The sequence below is a fragment of the Cydia pomonella genome, chromosome 1 (assembly GCF_033807575.1).
Source record: "Cydia pomonella isolate Wapato2018A chromosome 1, ilCydPomo1, whole genome shotgun sequence".
NCBI classification, from domain to species: Eukaryota; Metazoa; Arthropoda; class Insecta; order Lepidoptera; family Tortricidae; genus Cydia; species Cydia pomonella.
This window is the reverse complement of record NC_084703.1, coordinates 33,932,922-33,955,159: the sequence shown is the minus strand read 5'-3', so window position 1 is coordinate 33,955,159 and position 22,238 is coordinate 33,932,922. Positions and strand designations below refer to the sequence as shown.

The 22,238-nt window shown below is 35.8% G+C and overlaps 1 protein-coding gene across 3 annotated transcripts in view; it reads left to right on the top strand.

Annotated features, from left to right (window-relative positions):
• Positions 1–22,238, top strand: part of LOC133520700 (uncharacterized) — a 45,696-nt gene that overhangs the window by 14,251 nt on the left and 9,207 nt on the right. For all 3 annotated transcript variants that reach the window (XM_061855332.1, XM_061855324.1, XM_061855317.1), the window contains 6 exons: positions 3,877–4,046; positions 4,425–4,531; positions 5,781–5,956; positions 15,907–16,011; positions 17,407–17,573; positions 22,034–22,138. In XM_061855332.1, coding sequence (XP_061711316.1) covers positions 3,877–4,046; positions 4,425–4,531; positions 5,781–5,956; positions 15,907–16,011; positions 17,407–17,573; positions 22,034–22,138 — 830 coding nt within the window. The remainder of the gene's footprint in view (positions 1–3,876; positions 4,047–4,424; positions 4,532–5,780; positions 5,957–15,906; positions 16,012–17,406; positions 17,574–22,033; positions 22,139–22,238) is intronic.

Genomic DNA, 22,238 nt, shown 5'->3' with positions numbered 1-22,238 from the left:
TTCTATGAATTGGTCATTTTTGTAGACTCCAATTACAGTTACACTTTTCTTGGTTTTTCATTAGAAAAATAATTTAATTTCTCATAATATCATGCATTACTTAGTAAGTGTAAATATTACTTATTTAAATGTTAGATAGCCATTATGTATTTGTCACACGTAAAGTCTAAATACGTCTTTTCTCAAACACCAGTTCATATTTAATTAGCCAAAGAAACTAAAGCCACTTTTGAAGCATTATGACTTAGATTAGTTGTGTTATTTGTATTTAGTCCGAAAAATAAGTGGAAGTAGATTTATTACCATACCCCGGGGTTTTCGGTGCGGGAATGTTTTCTTGTATTTATAACTTTGTCTATTGTAAAATAATTACCAAACTATGAATTAAAAAAAGAAATATTAAAATAGTATTGGTTTTTATAGTTTTAAACTGTTTTTTGGCTAGTGTAAAACATTCCCGCACCGAAAACCCCGGGGTATGTTTATTACTAAGTTTTAAGTTGCTTATTAGGTGTGCGGTGTGCCATTCATGCGATATGTTTTCGCCCTCGTAAAACCTTATTTCCTGGATTGCTTTTTAAGCACCTAGAACGACTAGGAACTTAGGAACTAATGTACGAAATATCATTTGATAGGTATTTACCAGTCGCTTTTCGGTGAAGGAAAACATGGTGAGGAAACCGGACTAATCCCAGTAAGGCCTAGTTTACCCTCTGGGTTGGAAGGCCAATGGCATTCGCTTTCGTAAAAACTAGTGCCTACGCCAATTTTGCGGATTAGTTGTCAAGCGGAAGCGAAGCTGGGGTCCGAACCCCAGGCTCCCATGAGCCGTGGCAAAAATGCCGGGACAACGCGAGGAAGAAGATTATAAAAACAAAATAAAATAAAATTCTTTTGTTGCAAGCTACAAGGCTCATAATCGGTTTTAAAATGTCTTATTTTAAATAATAAATATAAAAATTAAAACTGATATTGGTGTAAATAAAACAATAAAAAAAAATACAATTCAATAAATTTCTAAGTCCCTATCCTATCCTAGTCTTAATTACATTTCTGTCACAGCAGTGCATTATGTAAGGACAGACCAGTCTGCCAGCGATCACCGATAGGACTGTGTTGGGTTGGGGCTGGCTCGCACTGCTGGACCAAGGACGCAGCGCGCAGTCGCATAGTGGTATGGAAACACGCCGTGTGGGCCGCCGCGAACATGTACGAGGCGCTGCAGTAGCGAGGCAGCCTCATCACTGCTCGGAACGCGTTGTTGTATTGGACGCAAAGAGTATTATTGTATGATTTCTGCGTATAGTTGGCCCACAGGCTGCTCGTGTACAGCGACGTGCAGAAGGCTTTGAACAGCGTCAACTTCACGTCGCTAGAACACCGAGCAAATTTGCGAGTCAACATGTTCGCCCTTCCTTACATACAACTCCCGTTACTCCCGTTCAATATCAAAATAGCTCCTCCTAATTATTCTTATTTTTAACCGACTTCAATTTCATAGAAGGAGGAGGTTCTGTATTCGGTTGTGGCTATTTGTTTTTTTTTATGTATGTTCACCGATTACTCTGCCACCCGTGGTCCGATTTCAGTAATTCTTTTTTGTTTGAAAGAAGTTACTTCCAAGTTGGTCCTACTTTAATTTGGTTTTGATCTGATGATGGAATCCATGAGGAATTGAGGGAACTCCTCTTTTTTTTAAGGCACGTGTATGGTGATTTTGGTATTTTCTTAAGCAAATCGAGCATTTCCTCTCAGAAACCATCATTTTGATGAATTGGATCTGATGATGATGATTTTTTTATGCCAATGATGAAGATTTTTTTGTATAAGTATGCGTTCACCGATTACTCCGACATCCGTGGTCCGATTTGAGTAATTATTTTTTTGTTTGAAGTGAGCAGTGGCGGATCGTTCAAAGAACTCGATTCCCACCGGCTTGTCTAATTTCAGCCCGTTGAGTACTTTCAGGATCGGTTTATAGAGAAAAGGAAACCAAAATTAGCTCCGGGTTCCCTACGAATATTTGTGACGCGCCGCCACTGGAAGTGAGTAACCTCCAAGGTGGTCCCATAATATTTTTGGTTCTGATCTGATGATGGAATCCACGAGGAATTGAGGGAACTCCTCAATTTTTAAAGGCACAGGTATGGTGTTTCGACTGTATTCTTGAGCAACTCAAGCATTTCCCCTCCAAAACTACCAATTTGATGTAGTGCCACTGTAGCCTTACCACAAGTTTGACTCTATATATTAGCTGACGTGTTCGTAACTTACTTTCCAATACATCTCGCTCGCACTAATAGGATGCTAGTATGAACGAGATGCATATAAAGATTGACTACGGAACCCTAAAAAATGGTAAAAAACTCTTTACAAAAAAAGTAAACCGACTTCAAAAAGTATAAAATAAAATGTTATCCTTTTTTAAGTATATGCGTTACCAACTGATATGTTTGAAGTCAGTGCCAAGCCAAATAGTAAAAATACCGGTGAAAAATAATCAGCTTTATGTCTGTAAATCACATTACAACTGTCGTAAATGGAAATTGGAAACTGGAATTACGAGTAATTTCTTTGTCTATTTGTTACTTTTTCACGGCTAAACATCTCTGCACAATAGAGTAGGTATGTTGCATATTACATGATGGTCGAATTATTTTGTAGGTTTTTTCAAACAAAAATAATTTTAAGCTAAACTGACTTAAATATACTTATTATATCCTATGCTAAGAGTTTTTATATGATATTTCTAACTTTACTGAATTATTCATCATACTATGATTTATAGAATTATAATACCTTTTTATAAAATTATGTATAGAATAAAACACATCAGCGCGCTTCTCAAAAAAGGCGCTGGATTTCATTTTCACGGAATTTTTAACAGATTCTTAGTTTTTAACCGACTTCAAGATTTCAAATGGAGGAAGTTATCAATTCGGGTGTTTTTTTTTAATGTTTGTTAACTCCGTCATTTCTGGACCAATTTCGAAAATTATTTTTTTGATTGAATCTATGTACATACAGATTGATCCCGTTTTTGTCAAAACTCAGTTCTGATGATGGGATCCAATCCAATTGCAAACAGTGTTCGGAAATGTTTTTTATTATAATTAATTTAAAAAAAGTTACTCAGAGGTCTGATTATATTTTTACTGTAAAATGGTATTATTTTCACATTTTCCTCCACAAATCAATTTTTTTTCACTACGAAAAAAAATATGTTTTGGCATGTACAATTTAATCTCTTTCAAATAATACCCCACCCCACTTGATCTAGTTACTAGACTTTGAAATTTTGCCTCCTCTTCATATTGGGCATTTTTCATAGTTATTAAAAATTAAAATAAAATATAATACTTTCAATGTGTCTAAGTTAGCGTTGTTCATAACATAACTATTCCAAATTTCAAATAGATAGCTTAAGAGTGGTTCTCGAGATATTTAGCGTTGTGACAGACGGACGGACGGACGGACAGAGTCGCACCATAAGGGTTCCTATTGTACCTTTTTGGTATGGAACCCTAAAAATAAAGCGAATTTATTTTTTTCATACAAAACTTATTTTTGCTCTATTTCGTTTGATTTATAAGCTGGAGCTATAAAAAACAAATTTCAGGCATAGATATATCTTGTGTCATTTTATGTGCAAAGTTTGATTACAATCCAACCCGTAGTTTTAAAATGAGAACGAAACTATTGTATGGGAAGGTGAAATTCGGCCGAGCTTGCTGCGGACTCTTAAGGATGTCTGACTTGTTGACTGAATGACTAATATGGAAAAGGTTAACGTATTCATCATAAACTTGAGCTTACATATGTATTTATGTGTACATACTTAATACTTACACAATGATGATTTTTAATTAACTTCAGTGTTAGTTCGATGTCACCGGAGTGGAGCAGCGCAGACATGAACGTGCAGTACAAGCCAGTCGACCGTGTAGCGAGAGAAGATTATTTTTTATCGAAGAGTAGTTTAAGTTTATTAGTGCCTCTATTAGAAGAGAGTGTGAATGTGACATCAAACAACATGGATTCACTTGGTACGATTAAGAACTTTTTCACCACACCAGCTGATAAAGGTTATTACTTCAAAAACTGATGAGAAAGTTGCATTTTATCCACTTATACACATATGTGTGGCAAAGTAATAAAATGCAAATTTTGAGTTCTTTCCTTAGTTGGCTAGTAGAATTGACTTTTAAATGATAATTTTGAATAAAATAGTTTAATAATATTAATATTGAATTGATTTGGTTTCATTTTTTTTATATTTTACAGTTAGAATTTTCCTTGCGTTGGTGTGGTGAAAAAATTGTGTTTCACTCGGTGGCAAACAAACTTACGTTGGTAAGGAAAATACTAACTGTAAAATTTCAAACAAAATAAAAACTATTTACATTTAGTACGTTTCATTTCAGATGACGCCAATTATTTACTGGTGCCAACAGAAGATGTTTTAGATGTGGATGAGACTGATAAATCATCAGCGTCTCTTGAGAATGTTTCTTCTAATGGTAAAAAAGAGGTGTGATTCATTATAGTTCCTTACTATTGCCACCTCCAAAGAATATCCTAAAAGGGCACAGAACCTAGGGTTGAAAATCAACTGGAATGTAGAAGACGTAAACACCTACGCGTCAGATTATCCATAATCCAAAATATTAGCCAACGCAGAAACTCCGTACACATACCTAATGGTCATTCACCTACGTACAAGTATGCAAGCTTTTATGTCGTCCTACACATTGGTGTAACCATACAACGAAAACATTAGGCACCTCACAAACCCATACCCACATGCGCGCCTCATACATACTCGTATCTTTGAAAAATGCAAACTGTTAAAGTGTCGTAAGTTCAGATAGCGGAAAATCGTACCGCGTTTTTACCGAGTCCGCTCACGTTCAGGCAGTGTCTTACCTGAACGAATAACTCGCGAACGGACCGCCGCGGCCACGTAAGCCGCGCTGTTACACTCAGTGAGAGTAAATCACTAACCTACGCGCCTTAATGCCTGTCCGGATCAGTCAACCTTTTAACCGCTTAGAATTTTTCATAGAGCGTGCTCGTGTCGCCGCCAGTATAAGGAAGTTACACGAAGGTTTGTCTTATTTATCAGACTGCGGCGAAATTAGCTGAATATTGTGGCTGTTGTATATCAGACTACGGCGGTTAAAATACCTGGGCGACCGAGCTTTGCTCGGTTATAAGTGTTATATTTATTTATTGTAATATGGTGGTGTATAGGTGATAATCTTATCTACATTTTTTTACTAAATTAAACTTGTCTAAAATAATAAAAATTAAAAAAATATATATAACCTTGAACATATAAAAAAAAAGTTAGCTACCGGGCGAGATTCGAACCCGTAACACTCGTTTCCAGCCGTCCGCGTCTTAACCCGCTGGACCAGACGGACAGTGGTCGGCGACACGAAATTAGCGACCATATTCTGCGTCGAAAGAAAAACGCATGAAAACTCGAAAACACGCGCTTTCCCAAACATAAGACTATCTATCTAGATCGATTGTATACCTCCAAAAACCCCCATATACCAAATTTCAGCGAAATCGTTAGAGCCGTTTCCGAGATCACAGAAATATAATATATACAAGAATTGCTCGTTTAAAGGTATAAGATAAGGTCTCGATTGGCAAAATTCGTGCGCTCCACCCAACGTAGGTACTGGTAAACTGCGTAGATACAAGTTATTCATGTTTGGTCCAATATCGACTTGTCCTACAAGCTCTAGAATATCTCATATTTTTTTTAGATCCTACGAAAAGTAATTGTGCGTGTTGCAAGAGCATTAAACAATGACATGGCAGATAAATTAAGTGTTGTAAATCAAGCATCGGAGAAGTTCCTAACAATGCGGCATCGGGGCACACGCTATGCTCAAGTTGATTTAGAAGCACGAGCAGATGATAATCAGCTAGTTCACGAAAGGTACCGTCAGTCAGCATCAGCAACCGAAGTTGCTAAGGTAAGGTGGTCAAAACGATCAAAGCACAAGCTATTGTTGAAATAATGGTGTTACAGCATGTGCGCCTATATAATTTTGACCGCCTCACTCGCTAAGCTACTTCTGCTGCTGAGTACCTACATAAAAGTTTGGAAATTTGACGTAGGTGAAACGATCAGGCCGCGTAGCCAACGTGCAATTCGCTTACGCTCCGTAGCAATCGAAAAGCAACTGTCACTGTCAGACTAATATGGAAGACGGATACAGAGACACAAAGCGATTCGATGTCGAAGCGATAGCGATTGTCACCTTGGCTAGGCCGGCAGTTACTTTTCCCAGTTAAAGAAAGTACACCTTGTTTTACATAACAAAACAAATAGGCTATTAGGTAGTTCGACTTCCATTATATTTTCGTAATTAGGAGCCGTAGTACGAGTATATAATAAAATACGTAGTGGGTTAGTTATTTAATAAATAAAAAAAAATTATGTAGTAAATACAATTTTAAAATGTACGTTTACTAGAAAATGGGGATGGGGATGGGAATTGATGAGATCCTAATAATTAAATGCTCTCTTTGGATCCGGAATGGAAACATTATTTACAGTCACTACTATCCACTATTCGACTAATTTAGATGTTTGTAGTTAGCATAACCTACTCGTATTAAGTAACACACTGACGGTGTTACAGTGCTGGACTAAAAGAATCATACACTTACACGAAAGTATTCTTTCTGATAAGTAAATACAACTTCTTTTGTGAACTTCGCCTCCTATTGGTATTTATAGAAAACTTATACTCGTAGTACCTACATTTAAATGAGCTATACTTATAATTAAAACATATTACAGTGCTTAGGTATCATAATCTTAACTTCTAGAGCGTGATTACTTTTACTGTGTCGTTTTACTCTGGGCGAAATAAATAATACGAACGCTTTAACGAGAGATACTTAAATATACAATGTAATAACCTGGGTGGAAGTAATAAAAATGAGTCATTGTATTATTCTTGATAATTCTCGATAATATTGTATAAAAAACGTTCTAGATGCCAAAAAAAAAACAGACTTCCATTGATGTTCGCAATCTGGTACGGATGGACGTATAGGTATGTGAGGGCAAATGCAAATTTCATTTCGAAAAATATTCTATTCCGGTTGGAACTGCACTGTTGAAACATGAAAAACAGGGAACTGTGGCAAACTTGCCTGGAGCCGGCTGCATGCTCTCAATAACTCAATGGGGCGATGTAGTTGTTAGGGAAATGATGGATTTTAAGGTCAGTTTTCGAATTATACGTTATAGACTCAGAGAATATTATTTTCATAATAATTAACGAATATAACGAATAAGTTATTGTCTAACCAACCATCTGCAACCATCCGACAAAAAAGCATTTTGCATTTGCGAAGAAACATATTGGAATTGGGGTTTCTGATTTCTCGACCTTTTTTATTTCAGGATAAACAGGATTTCTCGAGTTTATCGAGTATCTCGAGAAATTTTGAAAGTTTCAAAAAACACCATGTTATTTTCATTTTTTTTTTTCGTTATTACATATCAGACTCATAGGGAACGTAGGTGAGATGAATAATCAAACAAATGGAACTTTTTTAGTTACCATAAATTGCACTTAATAATCAAAAAGCTAATAAAAAAACTATAGGTGCAGGCGTGCGCGCCGGCGATGTGATGTGCTATAGTGTATTTCTGTAGGTATTTAACAAAATGTGAACAAACCACCATATAGTATTTTATTGGGCAAAATTATTCCAGTCAATTTTTATTTTTACTCGAAGTGAGAAACTTACAGAGATTTTACCAACTACGTAAGTAATATACTTTCTCAACGTAACAATGAAGCTGCTAAAATTGTGTTATTATGCTAATGATACTGATGATTTGATTTATAAATATTAATTTATTTTTGTAATACAAGGTCCTATAATTCGTTTTTTTAACCATTAGAAAGAAGATAAGTGATCTTCACGTGTCTTTTTAATGAAAAACACTTGAAAAATAAGTCGAGGAAAATATGTAATGATTATAAATCATATACGATTATTTACATTATTTTGTTTTCATAAGTATTGGTTACTATTTTTTTTAAAGCGTTTTTCAATAAAAAGATATTGAAGATTGTTTAATAATGTATTATAATGAACCTAAAAACGAAACAAATTCTTTAGACATTAGTTTAAAAATTTCTAAATATGAAAATCAATTGAAGCCAGAACGATAAGGGACGGACCAAGGCAATTTTTTATTTGGTTGGTTAACTAATAAATATTTAAGTACTTGGAAATATAAAAAAAAAAAACATTGTTTACATTTATTTAAGGCGCGGTGTATAGTAAAATGCGCTATTTTTAAATCGATATTTACAGGCTTGTACAAGGATTTCATCGATTATTTTCTAGTATGTATAACTTCAGTCTTTGAACTAGCCGTATGCTTGTCAGAAACACGATGGCTCATCTTTTTCTCGATAGATTTTTGCTTTGAAAATATGCTTAAAACTGTATTTATTTCGATATTTTAGAAGTACTATGATGAATATCAATATGAAATTTACTTCATTCAATAGCTTTTAAGTAACTCTAACATTTTGCTTGTCAGTTTATCGATGCGTTAATTTTTTCATTCATAATTATGAATTCAACATTTTGTCTACTAAACGTTACCCTGCGCGGCAATACCGTCAGTACGCCAGTACGCCCGTGACCACTGTCAGCGTCGGACCTGTGCTAGTTTAGCGGACGTTACATAAAATGGATAATCACACTATAAATACACAAATATGTTATACACACAATGTTTTCATCACTCTTACGAAGAAAAAACATATTTTTAAGCTAATTGATTCTTAAATACGGTGACATTTCAGACATCCATCCGTCATATTATCTTTTTTGACAAGTTTTACACACGCACCTGTCCGGCATACAGCCACGATTAACCAAATGATGAAATGGTGCCTTGCACCCGAGTTAAACACTCTACTTTTGATTTTTAATACGAGGAAGGTAAAATACATGTACATTTTAAAAAACACTGCTAAGTATAAAATTCAGTAGTACTTATTTCGTGAGGGGTACCTACTTTAAATTATCAATTTAGGTAAAATAATATTTTAAATGGCTATTACAGTAATAATCAAATTGAATACCTATTTTTAAACGTAAACAAATAAAATTAATCCGCTTGTTTAATTTATATAAGTCATTATATTGGAACAGCTTCACTTTTAACACATACAGGATGCAGGAGATATACTGGATTTAAATAGTGCTTAGTGAAAGGTACCATTTCACGTTTTTGTGGAAGTGCTCAAATGGCTGTAATAGTTTATGTTATAAGTGTTGAATTTGTTTGGTATTTCTGGTTTATTAACTTTCATATGGTATACACTTAAGACTTTATTTACAACATTTATCAACTATTTTATTTTGTAAGGTGAGCAGGAGTGATATTTACCCTTCAAATTCTATTCAAAATTTTGCAAGTACTCGGTTCGGAAGTTCGTATATATTTGTCTATATTAAATACCTCTCGCCAATATTAAATAATAAGCACTAAATACGCTATTCGATTAGAACAATTAAATTATTGTCTTCTTCTTCTTGGTCCCTCAATGCTGAGGATCGTGACATCATGTCCTTCTGTTGAAGTTGTCCTTGTTGTTGTTAAATTATTGTAATGTTTATGCATTTCGCCACATGCACCTAACTAATCAAACCTAGCAACAGTGACAGTTTTCCAGTTTCCTTATTAAAAATGACTACCACCACAAAACAAAGTTATGATTGGAGGTAATTGTTAATTAATTTTCTACGTAGGGCTTAAAATTCAAAGGTTAAGTCATAAAAAGTGCCCGTGAGGAAACAGATTTTTTTTAACCATGTATTCCTGAGGTCATAAGAAGAATTTCATGTACAAGTTTAAGTCAATTCCGCAAAAAAAAATTGTTTTTTTTTTTACTTTTTGTATGTTTTTAAACATATTAAGATCATGTTCTTGGAAAATTTATGGATTAATATAAATTGGTACATTTTTTTTCGTAAAAATTAGTCTATTCAAATGGTACCTTGTGACTTTGATATCTGTCAAGAAGGTAGTCTAGACTAGGTCCCAAAGTGGCGACTGGCGACATAGCCATCAAAAAGGCGTTATGCACTAAAACACAACGAAAAATATTTTTTTAAATTGGTATTAACTCTGAAACTAGGCGAATTAAAAAAGTTTATATGACACTTTTGCCTCTAAATACGATCCGGAATATACTGTTAAAATCTTTCCGTTTCCTCGAGGGTACCGTGTATTTACAAAATAACCTCTTTAAAAATCAAGACAGAACTCGACCTAGGCGTTCGATCCCGGATGAACGGTCCTTAGCAACCAAGCGTTAACAAGCGTGTGTATGTATGTTTTCCTTGTCTAACTTGCTAGCTACTTTTGGGCGCTAGAAGAGCGTAAATATACTTCAAAGCCTTTAATTTTGCCACTAAATATGGCAACACCTCACTAACCACCCTCTGTTGGCCGACAGCTTTCTGGCTATCGCATCGACCCGTGAGTGGTGGGCCACCACTTGAAGGGATAAATAACATAGTTGACGATAAAATAATTTTGTTCATCGGAAAGTTTTGTATGTTAATTAACTTTACGGAACAGGTCTTAACTGTACTTCTTTCCAAAGGAAAATAATACTCATTGAGACAATTCTAACAACCTCAAACGCAATTTGGTTGCGATATTTTGACACAGAGTTCCTATGGCCACCTCCTCTCTAATGCATCAGATCAGCTCGATGGTACCATAATATTTCATTGTCACCCTACTTACATATGTATGCAGATTTTCAACTTCATCTGAAACCTCAGTGGGTCAAATATACTTGTAATATTTGATTACAGACAGAGTAGACAGACAACAGACTGATTCTTTATTAGACATTAATTAAAGTCAGTCAATTATACTCATTACTATATAACTTCGAAGTAGTAGTAGTAGTATAAGTGCATTTTTGCCATTATAAACTTTAAATAATAAATAATAATAGCAGTTTTCTCGACTTTTGCATTTAAAATCTATAATCGTCTTCATTGTCGTCAATTCAAAAAATAATATAGAAATAGTCGTTACAGTTAGAGTCATGGTTCTTTTTTGAGAAGATAGCATAATTTATCTACTTTTTGGAGCTATATATGCTTGTGCATACCTTATGCTTATGTTTTCAGTTATCTCAATACCAGCAAAAACATGCTACCTTTTTACGTTCACTTCCACAAATTACTTAGCTTTGCTAGTATTCTTCCTTTTTTCACTACTTGCCCGAAATTGACTTCTATTGCATTTTTAAGGTCAACTAAGTTTTGAATAGGTATCTATATATGATTTAAAGCAGACAGTTGTAACTTTTGTCTGAATTAGTAAGTAATATTATTTCGACAAAACGATTTGGTATCATTTTACTAGGTTCTCAATTTGCCGCGGTATACTCTAGTATTATATATAATTATCAAATTTTTAATTTCATTAAGTTTAAATCATAATCAAAATAATTTCCGGAAAAGATCCCAGAACTAACAAACCAGAATACGGATGGCGTCAGAATAAGGACGTAGGCTTGCTGCGAGCGCGGCGCGCGGGGCGCCCGCCTGCCTGCTTTACCACTTCGTCTGCTTCACCCCCTCAAAAACCTAAAATCTGTCTATAAGAGCGCCTTAACTACGAAAAGAACTACAATATAGACCCATCACATGTTATACGCGTGTTTTCTTCTTACTTATCCCAAAGGATTTATTTCTCGAGTTTTCGAGGCATTGAGTGTTTTTTTCCCGTCTCGACGAAAGACAAATTTCTCGAGATTTCTCGCCTCGAGAATTCTTGAGCAGAAACCCTAATTGGAATTAGACCTTTAAGTACTGTGGAATTCAGTATTAAGGACTGAAGAAAGTAAATTTTAGCAGATACACTAAAAAGTCGGTTTAGGGTATGGCGTAAGCCTTGCGGAGCATTGGCAGAACGTAATATAATACAAAAAAACTATTAAGCATGGGTGGGTTGGTGGGAGTGATGTTTTGGTGTGGGGGTGGGGCTCATTTGCTGGGTCTAGTAGAGTTGGCAGCTTAACTCATATTTATGGAATAATGACTGCTTAACGTTACCTATATAAACATTTCGACGACCGGTCTGGCCTAGTGGGTAGAGTGACCCTGCCTATGAAGCTGATGGTCCCGGGTTCAAATCCTGGTAAGAGCATATATTTGTGTGATGAACACGGATATTTGTTTCTGAGTCATGGGTGTATTCTATTTATTTAAGTATTTATAATTATATATTATATATATCATTGTCTAGGTACCTACAACACAAGACTTATTGAGCTTACTGTGGGACTTAGTCAATTTGTGTAATAATGTTCTATAATAATATTTATTTAGCAAGACAATTAGAGATTTATCTGCTTATATTTGGCTTGTAGGGCCGGTATCTATTTCAGCAAGACGGCACGGAGCACACAGCTAAAATATCTGTTGCATTCTTCAAAGGAAATAGGATCAAACAGCTTGAATGTCCCCCACAATCACCCGATATCAACCCTATTAAGATTATCATATTTGGATGGCAAAATTAACAAAACAAAAGTCACTAACAAGGACTCCTACTTCAGAGCTCTGGAGGAAGCTTGGGACAATATCGACCCGGAATTCCTAAAATAATCGGTCGAAAGGTGCCTCGCAGACCACTCAAAATATAATACTAAGCATAATTTGCGATTGTTTTTACCGTATGATTTAATTTGTCCAGAGCAAAATGAAATGCTATCGTTATTTCGAAATTTTTAAATTTTATCATGTATGTATTAATAATAAGCCATGAAATGTGCTAAAAGTTTCCACAGATAGAAACATTAATTTTCGTGATAGTTTATTATTTATTTTTTATTTTTTTACTCAATAAGAAATACACAGCAATATTCATTTTACATATTTTTCACCAAACTGCTTGACAGTTTGTTGGCGAACGGTAGCACTCAACATTCTTCCTTAATCTACTGTGATGTGTGTATGATTCTTTTTGTCCAGCGCTATACGAGAATTTTAGATAGCTTTGTTTCTAAACCATCTTAATGGCCGGCAGCGCATTTACAACCCGTCTGGTGGGGTTATTCCCACTAGTTACTACCAAGTTGTTACCAGTGGTAACTACTGGGAAAAACAATTCCCACTAGTTTCCACCAACTTGGTTTGGTGGTAACTACTGGGATTTTTTTTCCCAGTAGTTACCACTGGTAAAAGGTGGGAATTTTTATCCCAGTAGTTACCACCAAAATTTGGTTAGCATTCAATGAAAATGAAAATGAAAAATGAAAAATATTTATTTTCCTTATAAAGTAAAGGTTTACAATTTGACATAAGTGGTTGGTAGCTTCCTTTTAGGTGAATGAACCTGTATCAGGATGCCCCGCTCCTCCATAACATACAGTCGTTTTACTTAGTAGTAGGGAAATATTCCATAAGTACATGAAAGATTTATAGCTATATTTATTATATATATATGCTATTTGATTTGTGTTCTAGCCTAATTAACATATGAATATATGAGTGAATATACGAATGTATATATATATATATATATATATATATATATATATATATATACATTCGTATATTTTGTGTGTGTGTGTGTGTGTGTGTGTGTGTGTGTGTGTGTGTGTGTGTGTGTGGATTAATGTATGTGTTCAGCCTATATATTACGTATAGTTAATAATTCACGCGGTACAATAATGACTCCGTATCATCATAACTTAGTTGTTTCAGCCATTTTGTGAGTTCTATCTTACACTTATACAACAGTAATGGATGGATATGAATTTGCTTATTTATATTATTGTAGATGTATGCCGATTGCGCTTTATATTGCCTTTTGGCAAACATAGATTTATAGCTTGATAAAGGGGCAACACTGTTTTGACGTCGACGAGTTTCAATAGTACAGTTAAAATCTAGGGTTTTATGTAGCCTGAGCGTTGTATTCAAAACATACAGTTTCCTGATTGTTAATTGGTCACTAATTTCGTATAATTATTTTGTAGGAAACCTGTATGGTTTTGAGTACATCACCTTAAGCAGGCAGCGTTGCCCTCTCTCAACCTCCAAAAATTTTGTTTTGGCAGCGCCACCCCAGACAGTAATACAGTAGCTCATGACAGGTTGTGCTAATATTATATAAAGTTGATTCAGTAGTTCCTTAGTATATCTAAAAATCTTGAAAATCCAATTAAGTTTTCTTATTCTATTGTTTACATTTTCGAGTTGCATGTGCCATGAAAGGCGTTGATCAAGTAGTACACCTAGATATTTAGTGAATTTAACTTTTTCCAGTTCAATGCATACACAGGGGGAAGGATCATCTTGGTTACACATGTGTATTTTTAGTTTTAAGTTAACATTAGGTTGCGAACTGTCATATTTACTAAAACATATATAATTAGTTTTGCTGGCATTAAGCGTAAGAAGGTTATTTCTAAGCCATACTGCCACTCTGCGGAGGCCTGATTCTGCACTTCTAAACACTGACTCCCAGGATTCTCCATCGAACACTATAGCTGTGTCATCAGCATAAGAGCCGATGTGCCCACGTTGTAGTTTGAGATTCGTCAAATCATTGATATAAATAAGAAACAACGTGGGCCCCAGAACGCTTCCCTGGGGGACACCATAAGTTATATCCGTTTCGTTGCTAATGAAGTCTCCTATTTTCACCCTTTGCGTACGCCCCTGCAAGTAGTCATTCAGCAATTTAAGAGGTAAACCCCTTATGCCAATTCGTTCCATTTTTTGCTACTAATAAAAACAGTATAAATATCGAGTTCCTTTATCAATAATTAATTAAACGTCGAATTAATTATAAGTTAATTAGTTATTCGTTTCATTATAAGTCAACGATGCTCCTATACAAATACAACGCTGCGCTACGCAGTGTAGCGCAAGCGCCCTTGACAAAAGATCCAGGTTTCATAGATAACGTCACAATCAGCTCAATTTACAATTAATAAGATAAATGCTCTCATAAAAATATATATTTTTTTAATAAACAACATTGATATTGGCGCGTATCGATAAAAAGTTCGGTGTACAGTGAAATTATCATCACGCCAGCGCGTGCGGACCGAGCTGTCGCAAAGACCAGTGTAACGTGACCGAGACATTCATGGAGAGAGCGCGCCAGAGATACGCGTTTATACTGGTTGGTCTGAGCGGTCAACACGTCCGCCGAGCTTGCCCAGCAGTTGGCGATAACAGTCCTACAACATGTATGGTATGGTATTAACTATTAGATTATATGTTTTTTTCCTTTTTGCCATTATCCTCGAGAGTATGAGAGCATTTATCTTATACGGGCTACAGAAACTGCTTACCATCAGGCGGGCCGTATGCTTGTTTGCCACCGACGTAGTACAAAAAAAATGTAATTGTGATGTTATCCATGAAACCTGGATCTTTTGTCAAGGACGCTTACGCCACACTGCGTAGCGCGGCGTTGTATTTGTATAGGAGCATCGTTGATAATGGCGTCCTACGTTAATGGCGACAATAAAGTCCTTTTCAATAAATAACGTCACAATTACACGAAAGAACAAACAAATGAATCAAAATCCGATTTTTTAAATCACTTTTAAGGCTTTACCACAGGTTTACTGAAATAGTTAACGACTTACTCGTATAATGAAACGAATAACTAATTAACTTATAATTAATTCGACGTTTAATTAATTATTGATTAGGGAACTCTATATTAATACTGTTTTTATTAGTATTGAATGCTAACCAAATTTTGGTGGTAACTAGTGGGAATAACCCGTCTGGTGTTGGCCATCCGTCTGCTCGTTTTGTCTTCTATATCATAAAAAAACATTGTAGTGCACCCGGCCGAATTGCAATTATTGTTGCTGATAATACTAGAGGCAGTCGATCGACGTTGACGGTGCAAGTAACAAACACGGGTCTCTTCGTGGCGCGATTTAGGTAAGTAAGCACCAGGGGGCTTAGCTAAGGTGACAACCATAGGTACTTTAACCGATAAACGCCAAACGAACATTAAAAATGTATCGGAATAACAGAGACTACGAAAAGTCACGTGTGACGTGACCAATTCCATACATTATTTAAGTTTCGATTGGCGATTTCTATCAACGACAATCATCTTGGCTACAGTACAGTGCGTCTATAGAATATGCACGCTAAACAGGCCGAAATGGCGCTCTCAAGCATTAACCAAACTAAAGGCCTGGGTTTTTGCAAATAGAACCCTTAGCATGCCCACGGATGACACGCACACAGAATGTCATTTTACCAAACTGTACACAGTAGAAATTCCTCCTAGAGACAAATGGATTAACGACCAAATGTACGTCGAAGAGGGAAGCCATATTTGGTACACTGATGGTTCCAAGAAAGGCAGTGATGTAGGATGTGGGATCTATGGTGAGAGACCTAAGTTCAGTGCTAGCGTCAGCATGGGCACACAGGCCTCAATCTTCCAGGCAGAAGTCTACGCCATCAACAAATGTGCGGAGATTAATCTGGATAGAAACCTAAGACACCAACATATCTACATCAACTCAGACAGCCAAGCTGCTCTTCTGGCACTAGAATCCCTGGAGTCAAACTCGAAACTAGTCCAGAACTGTAAAACAAACCTAAATGCACTGGCTAACTCCAACAAAGTCATACTTAGATGGGTACCAGGGCACTCCGACATTAACGGAAACGAAGAAGCGGACGAACTTGCTAGAAAGGGCGCAGACACACCCCTGGTCGGCCCAGAACCGTTCTGTGGAATCACAAAACGGGATGCATATTCTCTGCTCAGCAACTTAGAAAAAACAAGAGCAATCGATTGGTGGAAATTCGTCAAAGGACAAGAACACTCGAAAGCTCTAATCAAAGGGTTCAACAACAAATTTGCTAAGGAGCTCTTAGAGCTCAAAAGACATAAAACCTGCGCGGTGACCATTATATTGACTGGACACTGTAAGTTGAACAAACACATGTTTCAAATTGGGAAGAAACAAGACGCGACATGCAGGTTCTGCCATGAGTCAGAGGAGACTGCAATGCACATTCTCTGCTCCTGTGGACCACTAATGTCAAAAAGAAGTACCCACTTAGGGCGGCACGTATTGCAACCCTATGAGGTACAGAACATAACGGCCCAAAGAATCTGGAATTTCCTGGATTCAACGGGCATCAGTAATGAACTTTAAAGGGCTGTCACAATAGATCACTACCTGGTCGACGTGGCACTCAAAGGCCCGAAACCCCAATAATAATAATAATCTTGGCTAGGCCCTTCTGGGGTAGGTATTTTATTCATTGCTGCATTCCTTGCAATTGACTTCTTCCTATGTACAATTCTAGAGCACAAATACGAGATTGTGATTCGGACCTGATAATACTCTCAGAAAAGCAGGAAGAGGGCATGACCTCTGAGGCAGTGACTTTGGCGCCGCGGCACACGCGGCGCCTGCAGTTGCGTCTGCAACCGTTCCCTCCCGGCGAGAATGCTGAACTCCAGCACTGCACTGGTAGGTTGATAATGAGAGTGAGAATAGACATTTTAGTAAGTACCTACATATAGTGAAGTCCAACAGAAAAACGTAGGGCAATATAAAATTTAAGGAAAAAATCTTTACTTGTACACAGTAGGCCAATCAAATTAATCAAATTACATACAAAAAGCAAATTTTGATGCATATGGTCAAGTTTAATACACTCAGGAAAGGTAAATAAAATGACTACATAAACACGGTTGCGTCAAAGTGTCCCTCAGTCGTGACATTTCGGTATTTTGGCGGCCACCTGTACTAATTTGATTTAAATAATAATTTTACCATAGCTTAAGTCACTTCCATGATGGTAAACCTAATGAAAGCTCGTACTTACGTTGAAATCCGTCAAACTTTAAGACGACAATGCGCGGTAGAGCTTGACAAAGAATTGATACACATCATTACACGCGATAAACATTTTTCAGCTTTGGCAGTCGGGCAATAATAGCGAATGATCTAAAATAATAAAAATCAATTTCTAAAGAGTGATTATTTATTTATTTATTTAAAATTTGATTCAGGCAATAAGGCCCATATTACAAATACCTTACAAACTAACATACATACATAACATACATTTTACAAAATTACAACTAAACACTATTTAGGCGATAAAACGGCGTCGCTTTTGCCTCTAAATTAATCAAATGAATTAAGAATGTCACGACCACGGTCACGAACGTAGATTCAAAAGTCCATGGCGGTGACAGATAATTTGGATCATGATCGGTATTATCTAAATATTACCTTTGACTTTGCGAATCGTACAAAATTAACCTTATCTACAAGCACGTCGGGTGATGACGCGTTAAGGTTGACCACAAAGAAATAATAACTCTTCAAGTGACGTAGTTTTAAGTTGTTCGAATTTTTATTTTATTTCAATTAATCATATTTCAAATTTAAATGACGTAATCGGTCGGGGGCCGAGGCCCGAAGGCCTAAGGATACTTCAAAGGATATTCCACAAATTTCTACTCGCGGCGGTGAAACGAAAACTCATCACAAAATGTATGTAGTTTAAAATTATATAAAGTCGTTAATAACGACTCGTTATATATCCATACAATTTTAAACAGTAAAATTTGTAGAACAGGGATTCATATTAGATATCATTATTGAAAAATACTTCATATTAAAAAAATATCACAAAAACCGAGGAAATCACACTAGACGTTCCGTGACATTTCGAAGTTGTTTAATTTTTTTAATATGTTTTAGTACTCTTATGACAATAAATCAAACCAAGATAAGATGGCAGCGATTTTGACTGCCCAGACAGTGCATGTGTTATTTCAAATATTTGCACAGGTTGAGCTATCAAAATCGTTGCCAACTTAGCTTGGTCTGAATATTTTTCGCGTGAGTACAATACGTAACGGATACTTACATATTTCGGTACAAATTTAAAGCACGTGTGCAATTTTTATCACATTTAAAATAGGCTTCCAATTAAACGCATTTTATAAACGGTAGTACCTATACAGCACATAACATAATAATAATGTGGAAGTTATCTAAAATTAACATAAAGCGGATTTGAAACGGCTCGTTTGGTTTAAAACACAACATTCATCCCAAGAAAACAAAAAGTTATTAAGTGTTCCATTTTCAAATTTTAATTAAATTGCACGCCCGCTGAACGAATGCGTTCTAAATGCGCTAATTTAAAATAAACGCAATTTGTAATGCATACTATGGATGCAGATAAGATATGCATAAGTGGTCTATTCAGATAAATGATTCATAATGATGACCGATTCATATTAATGACGATATTTTGCAAATTACTTAAATTGTGGATATTTCAGTCTAATCTTTACACAAGACTCCATAACATAATTTGGTCCTTATATTTTCAGGATCAATTATGCAAACAAATACTACTCGTATTTACGCGCGATTTCATAAAGATTGACCAGATTCGATTCCCGGTTATGTATGAGAAATTTAAAAAATGATTGAATGTAATTATAATTAAATTTAAAATCGAAGCCATGTTTCCTAAGAACAGATGTGGCTTTCTCTCATAGTTTCTGACTTCTCTATATTGACCGTTTTGTATTGATCACCCTGTATAGTTTACTAGTTTCTTTAAAAATATATGCTATTCGTACAGGCAACACAAAAGTCACCCATTTGCGCAATTGCAGGAGGTGTGCATAGTGCAATAAATTCATATTAACGTACTTTTCGGATCCGCAGATATCAATTTTCATCATGATTGGAACATAGATATCTGCGGATCCGAAAAGTACGTTAATATGAATTTGTAGTCAAATAAAAAAAATGGTTACTACCTATTTAGAATTTCTTCATGTTGTCTGTTTCACCAGTGTCTAAATACACAAAACCTTGTTAGTACCTATTGCCATTGTAATTGGCGAGTTCTTTCTACTGCGAGTGATTTGGCAATCCAAGGAAAAAAATATCTTCTACGGCTCTCGAAATGACTGTATGCACTCCTCACACCACCACCCACACAGGATTGCGAATGACCAAATGAAGGTATTGTTTAATAAAAACAATTTTCAGCTTGCTGGGAATTAAGCAAAGTTTTTGAAAAGTCGTAGCGCTTTTTTGATCAGTGATCACAATACGGCTGCCAAAAAAATAATTATCATTTTTGAGGACTTTCTTGAGGGACCATATCTCAAAGTCATAAATTCAGGATTCGAATAGATATTCGAATCCTGAATTTATGACTTTCGATCGATAGAAAAAAAGCGGCCAAGTGCGTTTCGGACTCGCGCATGAAGGGTTCCGTACCATTTAAGGCGTATTAAAAAAAATCTACTTGCTAGATCTTGTTCAACATTTTACCACTTTGGACACACATTTTACCACTTTGGAAGTGTGTCTCGCGCAAACTATTAGTTTAGAAATAAATGATATTAGGAACCTAAATATCATTTTTGAAGACCTATCCATAGATACCCCACACGTATGGGTTTGATGAAATTTTTTTATTTTATTTTATGACGTATTAAAAAATAACTACTCACTAGATCTCGTTCAAACCAATTTTCGGTGGAAGTTTGCATGGTAATGTATATATCATATATTTTTTTTAGATTTTTCATTCCGTTATTTTAGAAGTTACAGGGGGGGACACACATTTTTTCACTTTAGCAGTGTCTCTCGCGCAAACTATTCAGTTTAGAAAAAAATGATATTAGGAACCTAAATATCATTTTTGAAGACCTATCCATAGATATCCCACACGTATGGGTTCGATGAAAAAAAATTTTTTTTTTAATTTTATGACGTATTAAAAAAAAACTACTCACTAGATCTCGTTCAAACCAATTTTCGGTGGAAGTTTGCATGATAATGTATATCATATATTTTTTTTAGATTTTTCATTCTGTTATTTTAGAAGTTACGGGGGGGGGGGGGGGGGAACACACATTTTTTCACTTTGGAAGTGTCTCTCGCGCAAACTATTCAGTTTATAAAAAAATGACATTAAAAACCTAAATATCATTTTTGAAAACCTATCTATAGATACCCCACACGTATGGGTTTGATGAAAAATTAATTTTTAAATTTTATGACGTATTAAAAAAAAGCTACTTAGGTACTAGATCTCGTTCAAACCAATTTTCGGTGGAAGTTTGCATGACAATGTATATCATATATTTTTTTTTGTTTTTTCATTCTGTTATTTTAGAAGTTACGGGGGGGGGGGGGCACACATTTTACCACTTTGGAAGTGTCTCTCGCGCAAATTATTCATTTTAGAAACCTCAATATCATTTTTGAAGACCTATCCATAGATACCCCACACGTATGGGTTTGATGAAAAAAGATTTTTTGAGTTTCAGTTCTAAGTATGGGGAACCCCCAAAATTTATTGTTTTTTTTTTTCTATTTTTGTGTGAACATCTTAATGCGGTTCATAGAATACATCCACTTACTAAGTTTGAACAGTATAGCTCTTATAGTTTCGGAAAAAAGTGGCTGTGACATAATCGGACAGACAGACGGATATGACGAATCTATAAGGGTTCCGTCTTTTGCCATTTGGCTACGGAACCCCAAAAACACGTCTATATTGCACGAAAGCTAAAAATATGAAAATTGCTTCTAAAAATCGGCAATGTCATGTTTGAGGTAACTTATCTATTACTTTGCTATTTATCTAAACGTACAAAAAAAAAAATTCATAAACATGATTCCGTACTCCCGGGCACGCACAGTCGCGCAGGACACAGCCATCTCGCTCACGTACTTACTGGGACTTAATTTCTCAAAACACATTTGATTGACCTAACCTAAAGGGCTTGTTGACCTGTGTTTACACATTGATTAGTGTTAAGTGTGAGTTGATACATTTGATACTAATGTCATGTAACAAATGTATGAAGTCCCAACTAATCACCAACCAAAGCGTACACAGGGCCTGAGTTTCATTGGGTTTTTTGTTGCCATAGTTTACCTCCTAAATGAGGACGGCGAGTCGGTCGCAGTTCGGGACGCGGTTATTAAGAAAGGCGATCACTGCTACTGCGTGTGGCATTGCGACTGCATCTGTTACGGTATGTTATCAATTCGACCGTCTTTTTTTGATAAGTATTTTTGTATAGTTCAAAATTGATCCCATTTTTGTCAAATCCAGTGGGGACTTACTGGGAACTC